The 23146-nt window shown below is 37.8% G+C and overlaps 1 protein-coding gene across 1 annotated transcript; it reads right to left on the bottom strand.

Moving 5' to 3' along the window:
* Positions 1–14109: 14109 nt before the first annotated feature.
* On the bottom strand, positions 14110–17576 carry cd248a (CD248 molecule, endosialin a). The gene has a single exon (XM_084109795.1). The coding sequence runs from the start codon at positions 17355–17357 to the stop codon at positions 15180–15182; it is 2178 nt and encodes a 725-aa protein (XP_083965921.1). The 5' UTR covers positions 17358–17576; the 3' UTR covers positions 14110–15179.
* Between the last annotated feature and the right edge of the window lie 5570 nt (positions 17577–23146).

A 23146-nucleotide genomic window follows, 5' to 3' on the forward strand; every position in this document is an offset into this window, starting at 1 on the left:
GAGAGAGAGAGAGAGAGAGAGAGAGAGAGAGAGAGAGAGAGAGAGAGAGAGATAGAGAGAGAGAGAGAGAGAGAGAGAACAATGAAATGAAAATAATAGCGAGTGAATGATAGAACACAGACTTAAATATAACTCTGCGTTTATAAATTATTTCATTGTGGATTATGCAGTATTGTCTAGCATTATTCAGAAAAATCAGTTCATTCAAGGTGATGTTACTATCATGACAATAACCAGATGCGAACAGCTCACCATAGCCGTTCAAACATTGTCTACTGGTCATTGGTCAATATTCGCTATAATCTACAAACAGAATACTGGTAACACTTTACAATAAGTCTCATTTGTTAACATCAGTTAATATATTAAGTAAGGAATAATTGATGACGGGCCGTTGAATTATTAGAAAAATAATCCTCCGCTTCGCATCTTGGCAGCATTACCACCACGGGTCTGCATTATTTTTTAATAATTCAACAGTCCAGAGTCAATTATTCCGCTTATACTACGGTTACCTTAGCTCAAGACATTATTTGATGTTGCATTTCAAGACATTTGTCAGGTTTTTGTCCTTAAAACGCTCGTGTAGGACTAATTTCCTATGCCTCCGTTGCTTATTCCAAAACGTAATTTTAGAGCTAGTAATGGATACTTGAGCCACTGACTGCAAACTAATGCAGTTAATAATGCAGTTATGAGAGAGAGAGAGAGAGAGAGAGAGAGAGAGAGAGAGAGAGAGAGAGAGAGAGAGAGATCAAGTTATCAAGTGTGTATATGAAATACCTGAATCTGTGCATCTCTCAACAGTGTTTGGCAGCAGTGTCTCTAATAGCGAAACTGTACGTTTATCTGCTTCAAGAACAGTGCCGTTATTACATCGCTAGTAACAAATGTCTTGTAGCTTTTAAGTTGTTATATTTTACTGATAAAATCGCCAGAGCAGCGCTGACAACACGTTTCTGTGCGCGTTTGAGTGGAGAAAGAGCAGAAAAAAAGAGTATGTGCTGTCCGTACAACATAAAAAACGCGTAAAATTATTAATAAATGTTAAAATGAACATCAACTAAGATGAATAAATGCTGTAGAAGTTTTGTTAATTGTTAGTTCATGTTAACTATAATGTAGTTAACTCATGTTAATAAATAAAACCTTATTGTAAGTACCAGAATACTTATAGAATAATATGTGAAACTGACAAAACACTACACATTTCAGTATCTAACATTGTTATATATACACACTACTGTTTTTTAAGAAGTCTCTAATGCTCACAAAGTCTGCATTTATAAAATACAAAAATACAATAATCCAGTAGTATCAAAATATTATTACAATATCATTTATTCCTGTGATCAAAGCTGAACTTTCAGCATCATTACTCCAGTCTTCAGTGTCACATGATCCTTCAGAAATCATTCTAATATGATGATTTGCTGCTCAAGAAACATTTATTATTATTATCAATGTTGAAAACAGTTGTGCTGCTTCATATTTTTGCGGAAACCGTGAATTGTTTCAGAATTCTTTGATGAAAGTTCAAAATAACAGTGTTTATTTCAAATAGATTTTTTTTTTACATGATCACTTTGATGCATCCTTTAGCTGAATAAAAGTACTAATTTATATATTTTTTAAAATGTGATTCTACATATTTAAAACTTGTATACTGTGCACAGAATATAATACTATATACTGTAGATATAGTAAGAGTAGTATGGCATTCTTGACATAGCCATTAAAATACTCGAAATGTGCATTAAACATCTTTCCACACAGTGCTCTGATTGTAATTCACTGCCACTCGCCGAGACCAACCTCTGAGCAACCTCTATCAAACTTTAACAAGGTGTTCACTTTTACAAAACTTTGCTTCAAATAAAAGTTTCTTTGAATCTGGGAAAATCACAGCTGAACTACTTTTATTAAGGGGAATTAATAAAATCGACATAAATGATTCATGTAGTGAAACCGCAAACTGTTATTCATTTTTCAAATGCGCAGCCTTGTTTTCCACATGTAAAAGAATTACAGTTCAGTTACAGAAACTGCAAGACATTTAATGTTTAGTTTTAATATGATGAAACTATTGAACATAGCAGATATTTACATATTCCATTAGACAAAATTACTGAATATTTACACAAATTATCCTGTTGAAGTGTACACATCCTTAGCTAATAAAATGCGCACTGTTTATAGCCTTTTGTGATATATATATATCCGGTTTGCCTTATTGAAGCTGCCTACTCTTTCTTGACTTGAATTGATTTCTTCAGTTTCCTTGCACTGCACATCTGAAAGTTTGTATCACACAATGTTGTACTTTAGTCACTGGTCAAAGATTTTATTTTTTAAATATTATGTATGTAAGCATTCAAAAGAGTAAATGAAGTTATTATTTTGGAATAAATGTAAAGGAATAGAGTGCAACAGACCTGAAGTTAAAACTCCATTCATTTTCTCTACAGGGAAATTCAAATTTATTTTTAATGATAACTTATGAACTTTTAAAAGGTAGGCGTAACTGTGAGCTATGAGGTTGGTAATCGATGGTATTTAGGCTACCTCTGTTGAAGCCACATAATTTTAACTTAGTTTTAAAATAATCGTGTTTAATAGCAGAATTTGTGGTGAAAAACTACATTACTCATGACGTTGTACAGATAATTCCACCAATCAGAGAGCTGAAACCATAGATATCATATATAAACGCTAGATGTCTTATGGCGCAGTCACTTCCGGCATCACCGTTCGGCCATCTTGTCACAGTGAAGCAGTGAATTAAGGTGAGTGATCAGCACGCACACAAATCCTCTTATCTCGCTGAAATCTTGACGGATTTACAAACGGTTTGGTTTCTTACAAACGTTATTAACGTGGCTATAATTCCGAATGCTTGAACATGTATGTTATAATTATTCATATGTATGCAGTGTATGTATGCAGTGTCATAACTACATCTCTGACGTTTATAACAAACCAAACCTTTTGAAAATCGGTAGAAAATTGAGCAAGTTATGGTTATTTAAAAGTGCATGCACCATTAAACGAGTGAGCGAGCACACTGTGGCAAGATGGCCGCCACGTGCGGACGTCGACCTCCATTGGCCAGCAGCGCGCACAAGACATCTAGCCTTTATATATGATATCTATGGCTGAAACAAGCAAAAGATCTCTTTAGCTCCGCCCACTCCCATGAAGCACTGCAAATGACATAATCAAGTCGGTCTCCTTACACTCTCAAAATATTTAAAGATTTGAACATATATGCATATTTTACAATAAACTTAAAATATGTTGTTTTAATATAAATAATCAACATTTTTAAACAAGTAGTTTTGATTTTTCTCCATCGTTTTTAATTAGATTTTGCGGTTCCCAATGCTTCATGGGATTGTAGTCCTTTCCCTCACTAAAGACGTAAAGTACACATTGTACCTTTGTATTTTTGTCCGATTTTTCAAGTTTGTAATGTTATGGTTCACCAAGCAGCATTTGGTTCATGGCTTATAACCGTCACGTTTTGAGTTTATATGTTCATGTTTAGAGTTTGTTTTTGATCAGTTATGTTCTGTTCATGTCTGAGTTTCTAGGTTGGTTTTTCTAGGTTGTTAATTCAGTCTTCCTCCGTCCCCAGCCTGTGTGTCTCCATGGTTACGGATTGGTTTAGTTCTGTTCAGGTGCGTTTTAGTTAATTAAATTAGCCCCTCTTGTTTGCTGTCTATTTAAGCCCTGTGTTTCTGTGGGAAGAGACCAGAAATTAAAATCATTATTTACCGTAATCTTCCACTCCAGTCCTCATTCACTTTATATTGTGAGAATTCTTCAGAAATCCTCCTATTGTGTTCCACAGAAGAAGTCATGCAGGTTTAGAACGACATGAGGGTGAGTAAATGACAGAAAATTAATATTTGCATGCAAAAATATTTGACTGATGCGGCAGGAGGTACATAAACGAGAAAAGAAATAGGCATACATTAGCACAACTGTATGAGGCTGAACTCAACAAGATGGTGCTAATTATATATTCAGTACTGCTACTGAAACCTTTTACTGTTGATCAAGATGGACAGAACTAATCACACTGAATTCCCCGAAGAACCTACACTGGTGACCGGATTGTCGAAGTAATACCCACAGTGCTGCTGAGCATATATTTTGACCAACAACGTATTGCCCTCAATCACAGAAAGGTCGGGTTGGTAAAACCTTTTAACTTTAGACCAATTATAGAACACCTGGACACATTTTAGTATATGGATGTGAAAAGCATGCAGTGGAACTAAATAAGGTCTCCACAGTATCTGAGTGAATTTTTGAATCAATGCCAAAGCCCATTACTAAGCCAATCTAATAGCAACACTTAAACTCTTCTGTCTTCGAGGCAAAAAAATTAAGGCAGCTCGAGACAGTGAGTGTATCTGCTAGCATGTAGATGCTCAGTCCCAAGGCTACAGAATCTGTAATTGGAGAAATACAGACTTAATGGAAACAAATGAGCCAGCGGCCTCCTCAACACTATTCGTTCTGAATATTAATTCAACAGACATAAAAATTCATTTTGTAATGCATTAGCACTTTATAAACGTTCAGCAGCATGCAAAGTTTTCCTGAGCATGATTTGCAATCTTAATGGAAAACATGTATTTACAGACCTCATGCAGCAGAGAAACAAACACACAGCCGTCTTTAGAGTTGCGGTCGCTCTGTATATTTCTTTGGCATCGTTGTCAAAGAGTAATTAGCTGGTGAAGTGGATTTACTTGTAATTGTAGAGTTAAGGACAGTTATCATGAGCATTGTAATATTTGAAGCGGATGTCATTAAAAATGTCAGTAGACCGGGAAGATTTTAAAATGAGTGGTTCATTCATAAATCCGTAAGATCTTACCTTCATGCTGTGGGAATACAAACCGGAAGACCAAAGATGTCCTTTGCAATTCGGAGGCCTGTTTCAGAGAAACAGTTGGAGGTCCCCATGTGAGAAAAAAAGACAGACAAGCATTTCACTGCAAATCCTTTATCATCTCTGTTATATTCAACAACATTATCTCATTTCACTCGTAATAGTCTATTTATAAATGCACTCTATCTACCACTATATATGCATGCTATCTCTTTAACCATAATGAAATTACTTTCTTAAATATGAAACTAAACCGACAGTAGGCGGCGGCAACTCATTGTCTTAAAGGGGTCATCGGATGCCCATTTTCCTAGCATGGATGCCAGCCGAACTTAGCCCCGCCCACAACATTTGAGGTCGGGAAGTTAGGTCTGGACTTGATCCATTGTGGAGCAACTATGCTCGAACCAGAGCTGTTCGTACCAATCAAATTGTCAGGGCGGGCTTTATACGGTGATGGACAGATGATCAACAGTAACGTAATCATCCACGTCACCAAAGAGCACTTGGGTTGAATTTGTTTACAACAAAGATGGCTGCCGCTGGAGAATTGAGATGTGTAGATTCCGCCATCGCGTCTGTTATAGAACATATCGACAGTGCATTCATTTTAAAAGAAGAAGAGAGAACCGCGATCAAGGCATTTGTCGATCGGAAAGATGAATGAAGAACATACTTACTCCATTGCTCTGATTGGTTGTTGGTCTATCCAATTGAGTGCAGAGTGCAGAGTGCAGATTTTCTTTCCTGGTTCGGTTGAAACACACCCCTTAATCACAGCCCAATGGGCTGTTTCAGACTCATATTCTGACTAGAATCTGAGTATGAGGACGTCAGGCTACCATTTTCCACAAGTTCGTATGATTCTTCAGGGTCTTCATGTAAAGTTTGTAAAAGACTTTGGTTAATATTCCTCAATTTGTGTTTAGAGTCCCAGAGTGTTTAGACTTTTTGAGGATTAAAAAGAAAAAGGAGTGAATGGATTTTTTTCATTGTATGGTGGTTGTGTCCACACACTGCAAATACACATTTATATGCAAACACCATAAAAGTGAATTTTTCATCCGATGACCCCTTTAATGAGCGAGTCATTGAATCATTCAGTCAAAGGATTCGTTCAAAACTGCAGATTCATTCATTTGTTTAAAAACGCGGATTCATTCAGTAACAAAACATCGTTGTGTTCCTCTGAGATGCGCAATGGCTCTTCTGTGGATTTGTCTAAAATGTAAGTCACCAAATATTAACTTCTTTATTGAACTGTTGTATAAAATCAATATGACATCTGCAAACGTTCTGATATTTGGGAAAACAGCATGCACGCTTGCTCGTATGATATTGCTTCACTAGCTATATTCTTTATAAAGATTAAAAACGAATTCACACAGAGGGCGTATGCACGGTGTGATTGCAGGGGACGGAAATCTTTTTCGAGCTATATTCTTTATAAATATTAAAAACAAACTCACACGGAGACCCTGGCATCTGCTCGGCGTGCTGGCAGGGGACGGGGCACATTTTCGAGCTCAAGCCTAGGCCGCTTCTGTTGAAAAGTGAAATGGGTGAAACATTGCAAAGGCCGCTACTGTAGAACAGGTCTATACAAATTTCATTTACTCTCTTTATATATATATATATATATATATATATATATATATATATATATATATATATATATATATAGATAGATAGATAGATAGATAGATAGATGACAGCATATGAGTCATTTCATGGCAAAGTATTATTTTCTATAGCAAATATTGTCTCTCAATGTCAAATGAGTTATGTGTTGTGAAAGCAACTAATGGGCCATCTATGCAAGCATTAAATAAAACTGGACAACATTATTTCCTTATATAAAAGAAACTGTGTGCAGAATCATCATATGCACTGCAAAAAAAAAAAAAAAAAGACAGCGGATGTTAAAATAATTCATATTTTTAGGTGACTGCAAAAAGACCAACCTGCTTTTATGATGCGAGTTCGGAGGTGGCTGGTGTCCATTAGTAGCTAAAAGTCATTGATTTTGCAGAAAGATTAATAATATTAAAAAGTAATGGAGGATATGCCATGTAAGTATTAATAAGCAGTGTAATTAGGAGTTTATTGAGGCAAAAGTCATAGTTAACAGTTAGTTAATAGTGAGAATTGGACCCTAATCTAAAGTGTGACCAAAAAATCACTTGTTTATACCCACTTTTCATGTTCATGATGTGCAATTGTAATGACAATGGCTTCAGTTTTAATGACTCAATAAAAACAACCGATCTGTGATATCACAACTGAGGCATTCAATTAATTACTGTCCACACTAATCTTCTTCTCCCTTTATTATGGTAATGACGTTTAAATGTGAGGCCAGATTGTTTCTTTTATAATAATATTGCTCAAATGTGAGACCATTCTTTTCAGCCAGTTTTTGTTAATTGGCCAAGAATGAAGCAGAAGCGTTGATGAATGCTGACTGAACATGTGCACAACCCCAAGGGGCCACATGGAGGAAACATTGGACTCAATCACAGTGACATTTCCTCAATGGTCTTCAGCACGAGTATAACATTTCCATTAAGCATCTGTCATACTGCTAATGTCTGTTGTGCATATTCTGAAAAGACTGTGTCCAAAAATGCATTGTACATGCTAGCGGCAAGAATTATCATCAGCACAAATTATTAGATACGACAGCAATTTCTAAAAACTCTGGGGCGCAATCATATTTTCCCATGGTACATTTTGACCCTTCTTGCAAACTGTCAGCATGACACAGTCTAAAACAGAGCGAGAACAAAAGCACCTTGCCCAGTAATATTATTAGAATAAAGGTCAAGTAGGAACTTGTGCTGTCTACATGTCCTTATCATTCTGTCAGAGGTATGCGGGCTAAAAAAGCTGTCTGATCTGGCTTCTGTCCATAGGAAAATGCTGCATTGCAGACCTCGCTGAGACCCCTGAGGTGCTCGAGAAATCGATCATAGGGTACAGTAAGTGGCAGATTATGACATTGTGATTGATAGAAAAGGCTAAAAATAAAACGGTTCTCAGAAATGAGGGCAACAACCTCAATTTCAGACCGGCCCTCCAGTAGCCTACTGTAAACAGGACCCAGATTAAAAAGGAGTTCACATCAATTTTCCAATATTTCGTAAATGTTAGGATATAGACAGACCTCCCGTTTAAAGCATTTTCTTGGAAAGAGAGGTCAAAGCATGGAGTGTGTGATGCCATAGGAGAAGATCGTTTAAAGAAATGCTGGTTTTATGACCCTCCCACATCTGGTTTCACCTAAAGCACTAATAACCTTCCATTATGTTCCAGTGAAGTTTCCAGAGAGTCATTTAGCAGGAATTAGTAAGACAAACTGGGGACCTCCACCAAAAGGAGTGAATCCAAATACCTGCCTGAAATATAAAGTAAAGAGAATGATTCCTCATTTTCAGCCTCGGTGGAGCCAATTAGGAGACACGCGGATAACGTATTGTGTTTAAATCTCGGATGATAGAATTGTAGAAGGATGATATGATTTAAACATTCTTTCCTAAGTAAGATAGTCCAGTCAGGCGATCTCTTTTAGAAACCACTCGCTTTACCTATAGTCATATTTCCACCGATAAACATTCCAAGCGTAAACGACACAGATAATCAGATGATTCCTCATGATTGGTTTACTACATAATTCCATAGTTTAGATACTGTTTATTGTTCATAGCTCGTTCACAGCTGAATGAACATTTGTCCTGAGCTATTTATTTAATCAACAGAATCAACCAGAAATTTCTGATGAGACGTATGGAATTTACAAACACACAAAGACACCTGAGGAAATCTTTTGACCCACTACTAGTACTAACAACCGAGCATAATACACTTATCTTATACCCAACATTACCATTTTAGCAGCTGACCTTGAATCCATATATCCTCATATATTTATGAAACAGTTGGTTCCAACTTGGACGAGTCACACTCAAAGCTTTAGTGACTATAAATAAATATAAACGCACACACATGACTGCACATTCAGTTTTAACGTGCCAAGTTGTTGCCTGGAAACTGTAAACGGCCTAGAGTTGCACAAATGAAGTATTACTTGGAGGAAGAAGTGTTTATTATGACAATTAATTCTAAATTTAACTTATGAATGTTGTTAAATATAATTATATAATACATTCATGTTGATTGGAAATTACTCTTCTGATTATTTTCGGAAGGAAACATATAAAAGGATTTGAACAAAATGGACTGTATCCATTTGTCCATTTGTGTTCGCAATTACTGTTTAGTCTCAATTTGAACTTCAATTATTTATCACATCTTAATTTTTCTCTCTTGTGTGCCATCTTTTTTATTTAAAGCACAGGCTTCCTTAGGAAATTAATTTTCTAATTCTTTCTAAGAACAGCAGCTTGGGTTAAAAAAAGACATCGCTGAGGGTGTGTTATTCATGATATTCATACATTAGTGTGCTGCATCTTGTATCCTTCCTTATTCATAAGGATATAAATATTGTATTTTCGAAAGGCTTCAATTGAGAATGAAAAAAACATCTGGGTTTGTCATTAATAAATAGAAAAATTTGTAGCTCAGACAAAAACTCCCAAGGATTCACCTCAGCTACATTTATGTGATTGTCTAGACAGGAATTAAAGGGGGAAAATCTGCACAGGAAATATTAGATTACACCACAGATGTTGCTTCACTTTAACAATCTGCGCTATAAATTATTAAAAAAATACTATACTTTACTTTACCCCTTTACTATAAGTAATGTTGCACCTACATGTCAACTAACTCTCATTAGAGTATTAGTAGACTTTTAGATTAGTAGAACAAGTTGACATGTAGCAGCAAAGTTACTTATAGTCAACAGAATGTCTAAACCATAAAAAAATCTTTATGAAAAATGTAATAAACTAGACAAAAGCATTCAAAAAGCCCCAGACTAGCATGTAATCAGATATCTGGCAAAGCACTGACTATGGATTGATAACTGCAAGATAGAAGAGGATCCCCTGGGTCTCATGCACAAAGAGAAGACTCTAGCATTACAATAGAATTCATTCACAATTGCTCCTAAGCAACTCAAATCACCAAGACTGGGGTTTATAGGAGAAAATGTCATGGTGCAGAATGTTAAATACATATTTCTTGCTATTTTTAAACAGTAGCACATTCGCATCATCACACACGCCTAGTTTACAATTTCTTGTTTTCTATTTTCAGACTCATTGATTTTACATTATGCTAAGGGGTTAGGTCTGGTCTAAGGTCATGTTAGACAGGCAGACAGATCCAGAATATATACAGAAACACAAGAGCAGAACAGGGAATCTTACGATCTCACTACTGTGTTTGAGAGTAGGGTCATTTGGTCACTTTACCTTCTGCCTTTGAATCCAAGACTCGAGTTTCTATGAACAACTGTATCAGAAAATCTGCTGCCATGGTTCTTAAAGGGCAAGTCCAATAAGAAATGCAATTTTTTTCATATTACTCATCCTTATGTTGTTCCAAACCTGCATTTTTTTTGTCTTCTGTAGAACACAAAAGAAGATATTTCAAACAACACATCCGCTGTATTTACCCATACAATGAAAACGAATTAAACAACATGAGGGTGAGATAATGATGACAGAATTTACATTTTTGTGTAAACTATCCCTTTAAGGCTTAGAGGAAAAAATCTGAGCATTTCCAAGTTACTAAACTTTGTAACTATATGTCAATTCAATTAAGATAACACAGTCTTAAAATGCAATATAGGAAAATGATTGCAGCCTGAATAGTTGGTTGTATAGTATTAATATTTAACAACGATGATATTCATATCCTGAAGCAAAAATACTAAAACCAACTGCACATACTGTAGCTGCTGCTTTATATACACACACAAAATTGGACAATATACAGTCATGTTCTATTTGTTTGTGAAATTGCTGCTACGGCAATACAGTGCGCCATGGAAAATGAATTGATTTTAAGGTTGATTGACAGATCAAAGGCGTCTGCTTGGGAAACCCCATGATCTACACATCTGCTCAGCAGCTTGTGAAAACAGTTAGACCTTGGCTTGAATGGCAGGAACCATAGCTTCAAAAATCTCTAATTGTAGATCTTTAATCCCTCTGTCCCATAAACACAAGGCATCACGAGGCGTGCTATTAGCACTTTAAGAAACCAGAACAGAACCAAAGTAAAGAATGTGGGATTGGGGTATCGGTTGACTTTCCTGAAAACAAAAAGCTTTGAGAATGGCAGTCCTCGCTGAAGTGACTTGGAAAGAGAAAGTGATGTTCTTGTCGGATCAAAGCAAAGCTACTCAAAAGGAATTTCATGATCTTGGCGAGTAATCCAAGCGCTTTAGAAAAATAGGGCACGACTGCATTTTGTCTGATCTGCTTTATTCTGAAAGGAAAATTGTAAAAGCATGCAATGTTTCAGACAACCTACAACTGACTGATAATGTTTTGGGGCATGGAATATATTCATAGTTTAACTGCACATGAATAATGTATTTTACACCAGAAACACAACGCGTCTGCCTTTTTGGGAGATTTAGAAAAGATTCACTTGAGAGCAGATTATGAAGTTGACTCACATACCCACACATTTACATTCCAACAGATATTTGCTGACAGACATTCAATATACACTCAGTGATCATAATGCCTGCTTGTAATACAAATCATTTTGATAAATAAATATGTAGATCTTGCAGACAGGCCCAATAGGTCTAGTTGTCTTTTATAGTTACAACACATAAAACATACCTGAACACCAAAGAGCATCATAGATCAACCGTATTCCAGTTTAGTCTTATCAGTTAAGTCTTATCAGTTAAGTCACATTTCATGCTATTATGAATCAATGCACAAAGCATACACATTCACAGAGAGCTACATCTCTCTCTTTTTTTGCACCTCATCTTATTCCTGCAGTCCCTTTAGCTCCATTTACTCACATACATAATGCATGTTGTTAAAAGTCCTTTGGTTAAGAAAGTATCTGCCAAAATGTGAATTCTGAATAATTTACTAAAAGCTATAAAACAAACTTTGGAAACTAGTATACGAGAAGCCCAGTTTGGTGTCATGCATAGATATCCAGCTTGGCTCCAGTAACTAGGATTAGAAGAGCAAAATACACATTAGCACCCATCTCTCCTTCCTTCTCTGAATATCCTCTTAGATTCCCCAGATCTTCCTTTCTCTTTGCAATTTGCCCCCTCAAATTTCTGACACATTGCACTTTCACACATGACTGATCATAGGACAAGCATTACAGCAGGCAGCCAAGGGAGTCCATAAGGATACATGCGAAGATTTATGGCCACATATACAGCATAGCTGAGACCCGCCTGTACGTGATTCATTCAAATTGCCAGCAAGTTTACAGAAAGTCCTATTACTGGACTGAACATTTGCATATGAACCAATAAGAACTGGAATGATGATAATGAACAGAATGAAGGAAAACACCTCAACATCAAATGAATACCATATTAAAGTTATTTCATGGTAATACTGGAATTTAGGTCATTTAGGCAGCAAAGCTTGCTAGGTTTCTCTATACTGAGAAAATAAAATATAAATACATTTTTGGTATTCTCCGTCCATCCCAATACACTAAGGCATGCTAAACACGTTTGCCAACATTCCATGTCGGATGGGATATGGAATGTCAGACTGATGTTTTAAAAACACACACTGGTGTTTTTAATGAGCCATATCATCCTCCATAGGTGCTGGAAACGAGGCATACAATTGACTTCGGATTCTATATGTTGCGTGGAATGTAGGAACGGTGCTCCAATAATAATTCTTCCTTAATTAATAAAGCTGACAGGTTGTTTATCAGGAAAGGCAGGAGAGCATGAGACTGGTTATGCATGCAATCAAACACACACAGACACACAACTAAGCCAGTAATGCCGAACACACTTTGGAATACATAACAGAATTCGGTCCATTCCCCCTCCTAATGCACTATTGAATTTAAAAGAGGCATCTGTGGAATGTGGAATGGCCATGAAATACTCAAAAATTTCCTTTGAAGAGTCTGTTGCTGAAATCTTTCCCCAGCTGCTTATCACTGGGCCGAAAGTGAGAATGCCCACGGGCACGAAGCAAACACAAACAATCAGTAAGCCTTTGAAATAAAACTCTTTACTGCAAGCATTTGTTAAACTGACATTAGTAATTATTGTGGAAGTTTGATTGCAGTATTTAAAGGGATTATTTGAAGAATTAGTTAAATGCCTTTAAGGAAGCATATATATTTTCTATAGCATGTGGCTATAAATGATTATATATATTTCCTAAGAAATAATATAATTACAAAATTATGCTCTTAATTTGCATAAAGACAATTATATAGGCTATATCAGATATTTAGCCATAATGCTTTTTTTGTTCATTCTTTACAACATCTGAACACTAGTCAAAAATGATTTAAAAGAAGGCTGCATTTATTTAAATATACAATTTAAGAATTACAATTATTTGATTATAAGTGTTGAAACCAGTTGTGCTACTTAATATTTTTGTGGAAACCATGACACAGTTTTTTTCTTTGATGGATAGAAAGTTAAAAAGAACAGCATTTATTTGAAACAGATTTTTTTAAACAACAATGTTGAACTCTTTACTGTTACTTATAATTCACAATATATTGCATCCTTGCTCAATAGTATTAATTTCTTTAAAATCTTAAAATCTTACTGAACTCAGTTTTAGACCAAGATGAATCTAAAGTTATCTCACACAGAACTGTAACCACAACAGTAAAACATGTAGGAAGTTGTCGGTTTTCGAGCGATTACACCGGAGTGCTTTTCCTGTGATGATGTGAAGGCTGAACACGCCAATTATCCACAACACAGCATGACAGTAAGTAGCTCTCTGATGTCTGTCCAGATTTATCTGATTGGATAATCAGCTGGTACGGTTCTGTACCTTCATAGTACCACTGTCAGTCACTGAAAATCTCTTCAGTATCCACATGGAACAAGAGAGAAAATAATAGAATGGAGGCATAGTTACTTTTATGTAACGGTGTAAACCCTTATCATGAAGTTTTCCTAACCCTAAAAAAGCCTACACATTAAACAGTAAAACATTGTTGATTAATGTTATAGGCATGTATAAGCCATGACATCAAAAGCCAAGTATTGCATGTCCCAGAAAATAAAGACACCAACATTTAAGCCTTGTTGAGCACTTTAATAAACAGTAAAAAAAAAAAAGAAAAAAAAAAAGTTGTTAAAGTAGGAAATTTGGTTGTTTATCCATACCTCACTTTCACTTAGCATATCAAAACATAACACTACAAACTGATCAAAGAAAAGTCATTGGTACACCATTGTCTGGCTGCTTGTTCTAACATTTTAAACTGCTTGTGAAGTATGACCAACTTCACTCACATAATGTGGTATTATGACAAGACTAACCTCTAAAGCAGTGGTTTTCAATCCAGGTCCTGGGGACCCACCACTCTGCACATTTTGTTAGTTATATGTCTCTTATCTGACACACTTAGTTCAGTTGATGAAGCTCTTTCCTGAGCTGATGATCTGAATCAGGTGTGTTAAATAAGGGAGACAGCAGGTCCCCAGGACCAGGATTGAAAACCACTCCTCTAAAGGACTGTTTACTGTCATTAGACACAGAATGCTTAGAAAGTATTTTCTTGTTAGGCACAGTTTTGTAGCAAAAACATTTAACATATATGATAGAAAGCCTTTTTCTTGGTCTGGATCACCACAGGGAATAACAATCTTAACAGTGTCAAAATGAACTGTTATGGCTCTTTACAGAACAAATTTCTTAAGACATGGCTCACTTGAATGACACAAGCACAGCTATTCAGATGGAAAGTTCTTTCAAATTAAAAATAAATAACCCACATTACTCGAGAAAGTATCCTCATTTATCAAGAATGCTCTCTTATTTGCCATGTGACTGTTAAGCAACTGTTTCGCAAAACAAGAGATCAGTGTGAGCAACAGTAGAACAATTTGTATTGCCTCTTGGAGGACAGCAGAGAATGAGGCTTAGTGGTTTTAGAGTCATTCCTCTTTGCCCCCCACCTCCCTTTTCTCGCATAGCAAACTGTCCAGATAAACATCCACAAATAATTATGGATTAAAAATGTCAAAGGGAATAGCTGGGGTGCTTATCCTCAATCCATCGAATTCCTCTTGGAACTCCCACGACTGTGAAGTTACAAAACCAAGTTTATTTACATTTTCACACTGTCCAGTCACAGTCCTACTTGCTTAAACATGGGACTTAGTTCCGCTACCAGATATGTCAGCAGCCGCTTTATCACCAGCACCGGCAATCCAGTGATAGCAATCGCTTGTGTTCTTGTTCTGTGGTTTAACTGTGTAGCGAGTACAATAGATAATGCCAAGGACCACCATCACCACAATGAAGATGCAAAGCGGCACTAGCAATCCAACTAGCAACCAGCTGATTCCTTGGCTCTTCTCACCGTTGTCATCATCAAGGATGACCTCCTCTATTCCTTGTGACTGCATTGGGAACAGGGTGGAAGTTTGCTGCCCTGGACCAAAGGTGGTTGAATCAAAATCATACCTGTCATCATCATCATCATGGTCTTGGTCATAAAACTCATAATCTTCATGGAAGTGTAAAGGGTTCTTAGCAGTTTCCTGTGTCTCAGGCTTTGTTTGGGTTGAGCTGAACCAGAGCCAATTCCAGGCCCCGCCTAAAGTTGTGGTGGAAGGGTGGTCTGTGGGAACTGTTGTGCTCTCATCCTCATAATAGTCTGGTGTGGGCGTCGGAATGGTTGGTGGAAAAAAGGCATTATGAACCGGTTGTTCTGGATGATGGTCACCATCAACTTTAATAACCTCAGGGGAGTTTTCAGTCGGTGTAGTTGTTTCAGGTTCCACTTCAGTTGTCCAAATCAGGTCTGTCGGAACAGTCTCCACATTGGGCAGCTCAGTCTGCCAGTTCAGAGGTATTCCCCAATCAGACTCAGATGGAGGGCGCCATGGGTAGACTGGATCCTTTGGTTCCCAAATGGGGTTAAGAGTAATCAGTGGGTTGGAGACAGTGGTTGTGGAAGTCTCCAGGTCCTGGCCGATGGGTCTGCAGGAATATTGGTCAGGTTGAAGAATATAACCTTCTTCACAGTAGCACTCAAAGCCTCCTTCATAATTGATACACATCTGTTCGCATGTTCCCTCAATTTGGCATTCGTCAACATCATGACAGCGACTCTGGTCCTCTTGCAATGGGGCAAAACCAAGATGGCAGTGGCAAATATGGGAACCAAATGTGTTTTCACAAGCATGCTCACACGGGTCATCCAAACACTCATCCACGTCTTCACAGGCACCCTCTTCATCTTGTCGGTATCCATCCCGGCAGCGACATTCGAAGGTACCAGGTGCATTTACACAGATATGCTCACAGGGACTCTGTAGGCATTCATCAACATCTACACAGCCCCGTTCATCAGGTGCCAGCATGTAGCCATCAGGACAAGCACAGCGGTAGCCGTCCATTACAGGCAAGCACTCAAACTCACATGGAGCCCCATTGCAAGGGTCAGACGGAAAGCAGCTTACCCCATCCTCAGCCAGGAGAAAACCATCATTGCAATCGCAGTAGCTGTGCGGGTCACTCTCAATGCACAAGTGATGGCAACCTCCATTGTCCTTATCACACCAGCTTGTCTTAGTCACATCAGAGCAAAAAGGTGGATCCCTGTTCCAACCTACAGTTCCATCATCCTTTAATGTGCACGGAACTGACTGGTCATCCATAGTAGGACATGGTACAGCTGCCACTGATCCAACTGGGACATGCGTTAAGAGGGTACTCAGCAGGTTAAAATGGGTACTATAAAGTGTATTCCCACCTCCCTCACTAGCAATAGCTGTACACATGCCTTGGAAGTTATACCTGCACAGGTAGCCATCCACTGAAATCGAACAAGGTCCGTCCTTCCATTTTAGATTATCCCCTTGCTCATTGGCTTCAGTGCTGTAGGGCATCCCCACACATCGTGGGGAAGAGCAGGTACTAACCGAATCCTCTTTTAGCCAGTTTGTGTACTGGGTGTCCTGATCTCCAGTGATCCACGAGAAGCCACGCAGGGGCCGGGTGGGAGAACATTGTCGGGGTTGTCTCTGAAGGCCAATCCAGATATTTGCCTTGCCTCTGTGGTGTGGTCTCAGTTCCACATTGGAGAAGAGCTCCTTCACCATTTCTGCTTCCTTTGGGTGCCTGATGGTGGCCAGGTTCCCACCTAGTTCCTTGCAGCTCCGCCAGGCGTCCAGGAAGATCTTGCGCTGAAAGTAGAGCACATAGCACCCATCCTCGCTGCAGAGCGCATCCCGTTCTCTCAAGTCCAGAGTCTGCACGCCGTAGAGGCAAAGTAGTGAGGACAGCAGAATAACACACAGAACCGGACAGCCCATACCTCACACCTACTCTATTTTCCTTTGTATTCTTTTTCACTTTTTTAGGTGGCTTTCAATATGCTAAACTACTCTTCAGTGCCCTAGATGGCCATTTTTCTTATACTTGTACCTGTATTAAACTTTTCCCTTCTTTCATTTCCTCTCTCACCACCCTCCTTTCTCTCTCCTGTCCAGTGGAGATCTGTGCCTAAACTGAGAACTTAGAATCTCACCCTTGACGTTCCAGTATGAGAGAGAGAGACAGAGAGAGAGAGAGAGAGAGAGAGAGAGAGAGAGAGAGAGAGAGAGAGAGAGAGGGAGGGTTGGAGAGATGGAAGAAGGGTAGGAGTGACTGAAGAAAAGGGGGGAGACGAAAAAGATGTTTTTGGCACAGGCAGGACCAATGTGTGTGTGTATTTTGGGGGGATTGGGGGGGAAGTGCAGCAGTCTCTGTGCTTTTTCACCAGAACGTAACGTATGTTTCTCATAAGAGCGTGTATGGAAATGGTTTGGGACTCTGCCCCTGCTGAACCACCCCCCGCAACTCCATGTGACTCTCCACCCCCACCAAACTCTGAATGCAGGATAAGTTAGAACTAACTGTAATGCTTATATTTTACCCACATAAAAAGCAAATAAAAACTAGAGAATTTTTAACAAAGACCAACTCTGTTCTAACAGTCCCATTCGCATCTCTCAGGACTTTCTTATTCCAGCTTTTCTCTGATCTTTCCAGTTTTTCATATTGTTTGGGTCTCTCCTTGGTTTTACTGGAGCTGCGGTGCTGTGGGTAATGTGTTATCATGCCATGTAAAAGCTATTGTGCTCTTAAGATTTTTTTTCTTTTTTCCCCAAATGTCCCCCTCCTCTCTAAAACCAGGCCTATAAAAAATGAAAGACAAATGTTAATATCCAAATAAAGTATGTAACTTTATTGTACTAATATTAGATGAATGAATTATTCAAGAAATTATTATAGCAACTAAATATTTTATGTTGGACTGAAAAATAAGCATTTATATGCGTTTCAAAATGTCTAATGGGCATTGTTATGTGAATTATATATATATATGTAAATATGCAAACGTCAGTGAATGTAAATGTGCAAATGTACAGTTTTCAGAAACCTTGATGAATGAAACAAGTATTGTTCATACCTGACTGAGCGTAGAAAAACTCAAATGACCTGAAGTCTGCCAGGTCTGCCTGTGAAAACTCTGCAACATCAACAATCACTGTGCACCGGAATGATAACAGACCTAGTTATACTAGAGGTTAAAGTATCCACAATCATAAGGAACAAAACCAGATCTAGTTTTGTAAAGAAAACAGAGAAGGGGGAAAACTGAGGTGGGTCTCGGCCTGTATATGGTCGTAATGGGGATACAGTTCTGTGGGGGGTTACACAGGAGCAGCCTGAGGAGGAAATGGCTGGATTTCTAAAAAAATTCATTCTTGTGAATGAAATACAGATGAAGCACACGTCTAACACAACCGATAATATCAGATAACTACTTCATGCACTGAAGTGGGTGGTGCATTAGTGTTTATTTTATTGTATATTACTATGGACAAGGACTCATAAAACTTGACAATCGTAAACCAAGCAATTTGTCTCCTGTTGTGGTGATCATTAAAAGCAAATATTTCACATCATAACTTTTTGGAGAGGTCTCAAAAGGTTAAATGATCTGTAATCTGTGGATTTGTTTTTCAGTGCACATGCACAATGATACATCTACAATGCAAAATTCACTGTTATTAAACAGAGAAAAGATACTTGTGACAATCCTAAGAGCTTGGACAAATCTGTTCATACACTGCAAATGTTCTACAAGAACATATCAATCATTACCATGGAAACACTCAATGTGAAAAATACAACCCTGGATCTGTGTAATAGCTACATCTTAGTAAGAGCCAGACAGTCTTAAGCTAAATGAAACATGAATTAAAATCCAAGAATCAAGGGAAGAAAACAGTTCCAAGAAGCTTTTGTTACAAGTTTTCAAGAACGCAACAGCCTTGAAAGTCCTGATTATAGTGCGAAAATTTCATAGGTGTTTTTTTTTTTTCTTCTTCAAAACATGAAACCAACCTGAAGTGGGGCACATGTGTTTTAAACAATTTATTTGACTCATACTTTCTTTGGCATCCTCTAAATTTACTATCAGTTTATTTTCTTTTTATCTCACCATCAGTATTGATGAACAAAACCTTGATCTCACAACTCAGCATTTCTCAGGTACACTGAGGTGAAGCACGGTCAAATCTGCAGGACAGCACAGAAGATACTCAGGGTATTTTTCTCTCTCTCATTTATTTGCCTTTATTTCTTTCCTGGAACAGTCCACCCAGCACCACCTGTAAACCACATTTGCACTTTTCCGCCCTCAAGATCCCAATATCTTAATATTGTTCTCGGGTCTCGAGCTGCTCCCCGTCATATCATGTAGAACTGAGTCTGTTCACCCACTAGCTGCTCTGTAAACAGTCTCTAATTCTTGCATGTGATAATTATATGAATAAGAGCTGTGATTAGGACCGAGAAGAGAATAATGAACTGTTAAATATGTAACAGGCATTCATGTCTTCAAGCATTAAGCTTGCTATTATGTTCTCATGCTGTTTGTAACTTGGCAGGAGTCAGTAATGTCCGTCTCGGTTTAGGACCTCTGGAAAGTAAAAGCAGACTTAGGGTGTGTTCACACGTGGTAGGTTTGGTTCGATTAAAACGAACTCTGGTGCGATTGCTCTGTTTGTGTGTTTCATTTGAATAAGTGTGAACGCTGCCATCTGAACCCTGGTGCCACCAAACAAGCGGACAGAGACGCTGAAAAGATGAGTCTCGGTCCGCTTCCAAACAAACTCTGGTGTGGTTCGACTGAAATATGAACATAACACGGACCAAAGTCACAAATGAACCAAAAACAGGACGCAATGTCACAAGATGCGACCATAATTTATAATATGTTTTCCATAACATTTTTGGTCCGGACCTAAAGAACTGAACTACAAGTGTGAACACACCCTTAATGCTATTAGTTCTGAGATACTGATGCGAATGGAAGCCCCATACAGAGAGCACTACAAACTCTAAACACACATCATTCCATAGTCTTGAAAAAAAAAGAGACAAAAATTATTGTTATATATGTTACCGGTCAACATTCCCAGCTGTGTTTGGAAACAAGGATCTTGGTGCAGGATGTATAGCCTTAAGCGGCTGTGTTTGACATATTTAAAATTCATAATTCAGTCTTTGAGAGCACTTATGGAAAGTGCTCTCCCTGAACCATAAGTCTCAAATCCAATTCAGTTGAAGCGGTCATCCCAAAGATACATTTCTGAGTCAGGAACTACTTGACTGTACACAAGCTTACAGACACTGCACGGATCACACATTTATCATGTTCAGACACTGTGCATTACATCTGCTTAAATACAACAGCATCTGGAGATCTTTTGATTTAGATGTAAGGCTGACTCAATCTGAATGCTAGAAAGATTCACACAGATATAAACACTGTCCTCCATATTGATATCAACTTGTATCTAAGATTGGGATTATGACACCTGAATCCTTTTTTCTTAATGTACTATTCAAGCCATTTTCAAGTCTTACAGTGAATTCTCATCAAATACAACACACTTGGAATAATAATCTCTGCCAAACAATTTTACTTTGTCCAAAATGCTTGTACACTGTTACATACAGAAGTAAACTCTGGAGCAGAACACCCTTTGTCTGGGAAACCAGTCCTTAGAGGTTAAGGCACAAAACAGGCTCTTGTTCGTAGTAAAAACAACAACTATGAGTCTATATGAGCCCTAGTTCTAACAGAACACACACGAAGAAGCAGAGTGGCTTTGAAGCAAGATGCCGTAGTAAGTCTGGCCCCGGTTAAGAGAGTGAGGAGAAAGTCTGATTAACACTGGGGTGAGTGAAATGCCAGAGAATTTGTGTACCCTCCCCTATACACCCCTCAGGGCCGGACCAGGAAAGCAGTCTTAAAAACAACCCCCTCTATTCCACAAGTCCCACTGTGTAAAATAAGGGCTGTATTGACTCAGGAGTCAAGAGCGGTATTCAGGTTGGAAAGCTATTTTGAATTGTGTAAGAAGAAAACTATACATACGTTATATAATACATAACATATTTTGGATTTATGTGTTTGTGTGCTGTTCATTCAGTCTGATCTCATTGGCATTCATAGGGATTCATATGTAACATTTGCACTTACATTTGGATATACAGTACACTGAAACATACCATATGGATGTACTGACTGCATCTAAAACATAAAGGTATTTACTTATGCACAGCTTGAGAAATGTAAAAATCTTTATGAATACTTAATATTTGTATTACAATTATATATTTTACTATTATACAGATATTTAAGCCCCTAACTTCACCCCTACTCTAAACCTACCCACTTCTCAACAATTAAACATATTCAGAAAAAAATTTGGTGACAATAATGTTTGTTAAGATATAGAGTACTATTAAAGACATAAAAAAAAGAAAAAAGAAAACTGGTTTAAGTAATGGAATCCATCAAAACATCTTTGAAACGAAAATTACAGAACAGAATGACACCGCTATCATGTTAAATTAGGTAAATATTTTAAATAAATATGATGGCATTAAACATCTTTATTTAATGCCACTGATTAAATACAATAAAATCAACCTATTAAACCAATGAATTCAATATTCTATGAACCTAAAAGTATTCATAGGCATTTGTACTTCTCTAAAGTTGTTAATACACAAAATGCTATAGTTTTCGTTGATGCTGTCAATACTTTAATGTGGAACCTATCATTACAAATGAGATTGTGCGGATTTATTTTTGGCTATTGCTGTTGTCAGGAGAAACCTTTTGAGCCCTATCATACACCCGACGCAATGCATCGCCAAGAGCGACACAAGTGTTTTCTGCTAGTTTCAGCCCAACGCAGTAATCATTTTCACGTCCTGCGCCACGTTGTTTAAATAGCAAATGCATTTGTGCCAATTTGTGCGCCCATGGGCGTGCTGGTCAAAAAAAGAGGTGTGTTGTTGGCGCGTTGCTATTTTGAGGCAACAGAAATAGACTGCATCACTGACCAACTGAAACCTGGTCTAAAGTCAATGGAGCAATATCTTTTTTGTTATTTAAAGAGCGCAATGGTACTATGCACCTATAGGCTGGTCCACAACGCGCGTACACTCTGCTTATTGCACACACAGGGACGCACAGCAGCACACAAACATGCCAAATAAAAATTACAAGGATTACAATGTTAAATATTCATATTTTGAACATAAAGATAAGGTGGAATGCGGCTTGTCATGTAGATGGTCTGCTTGCGCGCTTTAACCTCGCGCTCGAGCAGATCCATTTGCGCTCTGGAGAAGCGTTCAGTCTTTCCGCTAGCAAATTGCACCATGTAAATAGCGAATCCGCCAGTTCAATGCACGTTACGCCCAAAACACACTCATTACTCATTAAGAGAATAGGGACAACTCTCTTAGACCACCATTTTTCCCGTCGTTAAACTAGCAAAAGTGGATTTGCACTTGCTGCACTTTTGACCATGTGCTTAGATCGTTAAAACAGGGCCCTTGTTCCAGATTCCTTTCATGTTCTTTCGATTAGTAAACATCTATTTACTAAGTGAAAAAAGAAATGACAAGAACAAAATAGCAGAATCAAAATGAAGAACAGCGGAATTAAAATAAATCATTATCATTAAAATCATTAAAACTGACATACAGCTGTAAAAAAGAGAAGAGTTTTAAACTCCTAAAACATTTT

This window comes from Abramis brama, assembly GCF_963993115.1.
Source record: "Abramis brama genome assembly, chromosome: 3".
In the NCBI taxonomy this organism is placed as follows: Eukaryota; Metazoa; Chordata; class Actinopteri; order Cypriniformes; family Leuciscidae; genus Abramis; species Abramis brama.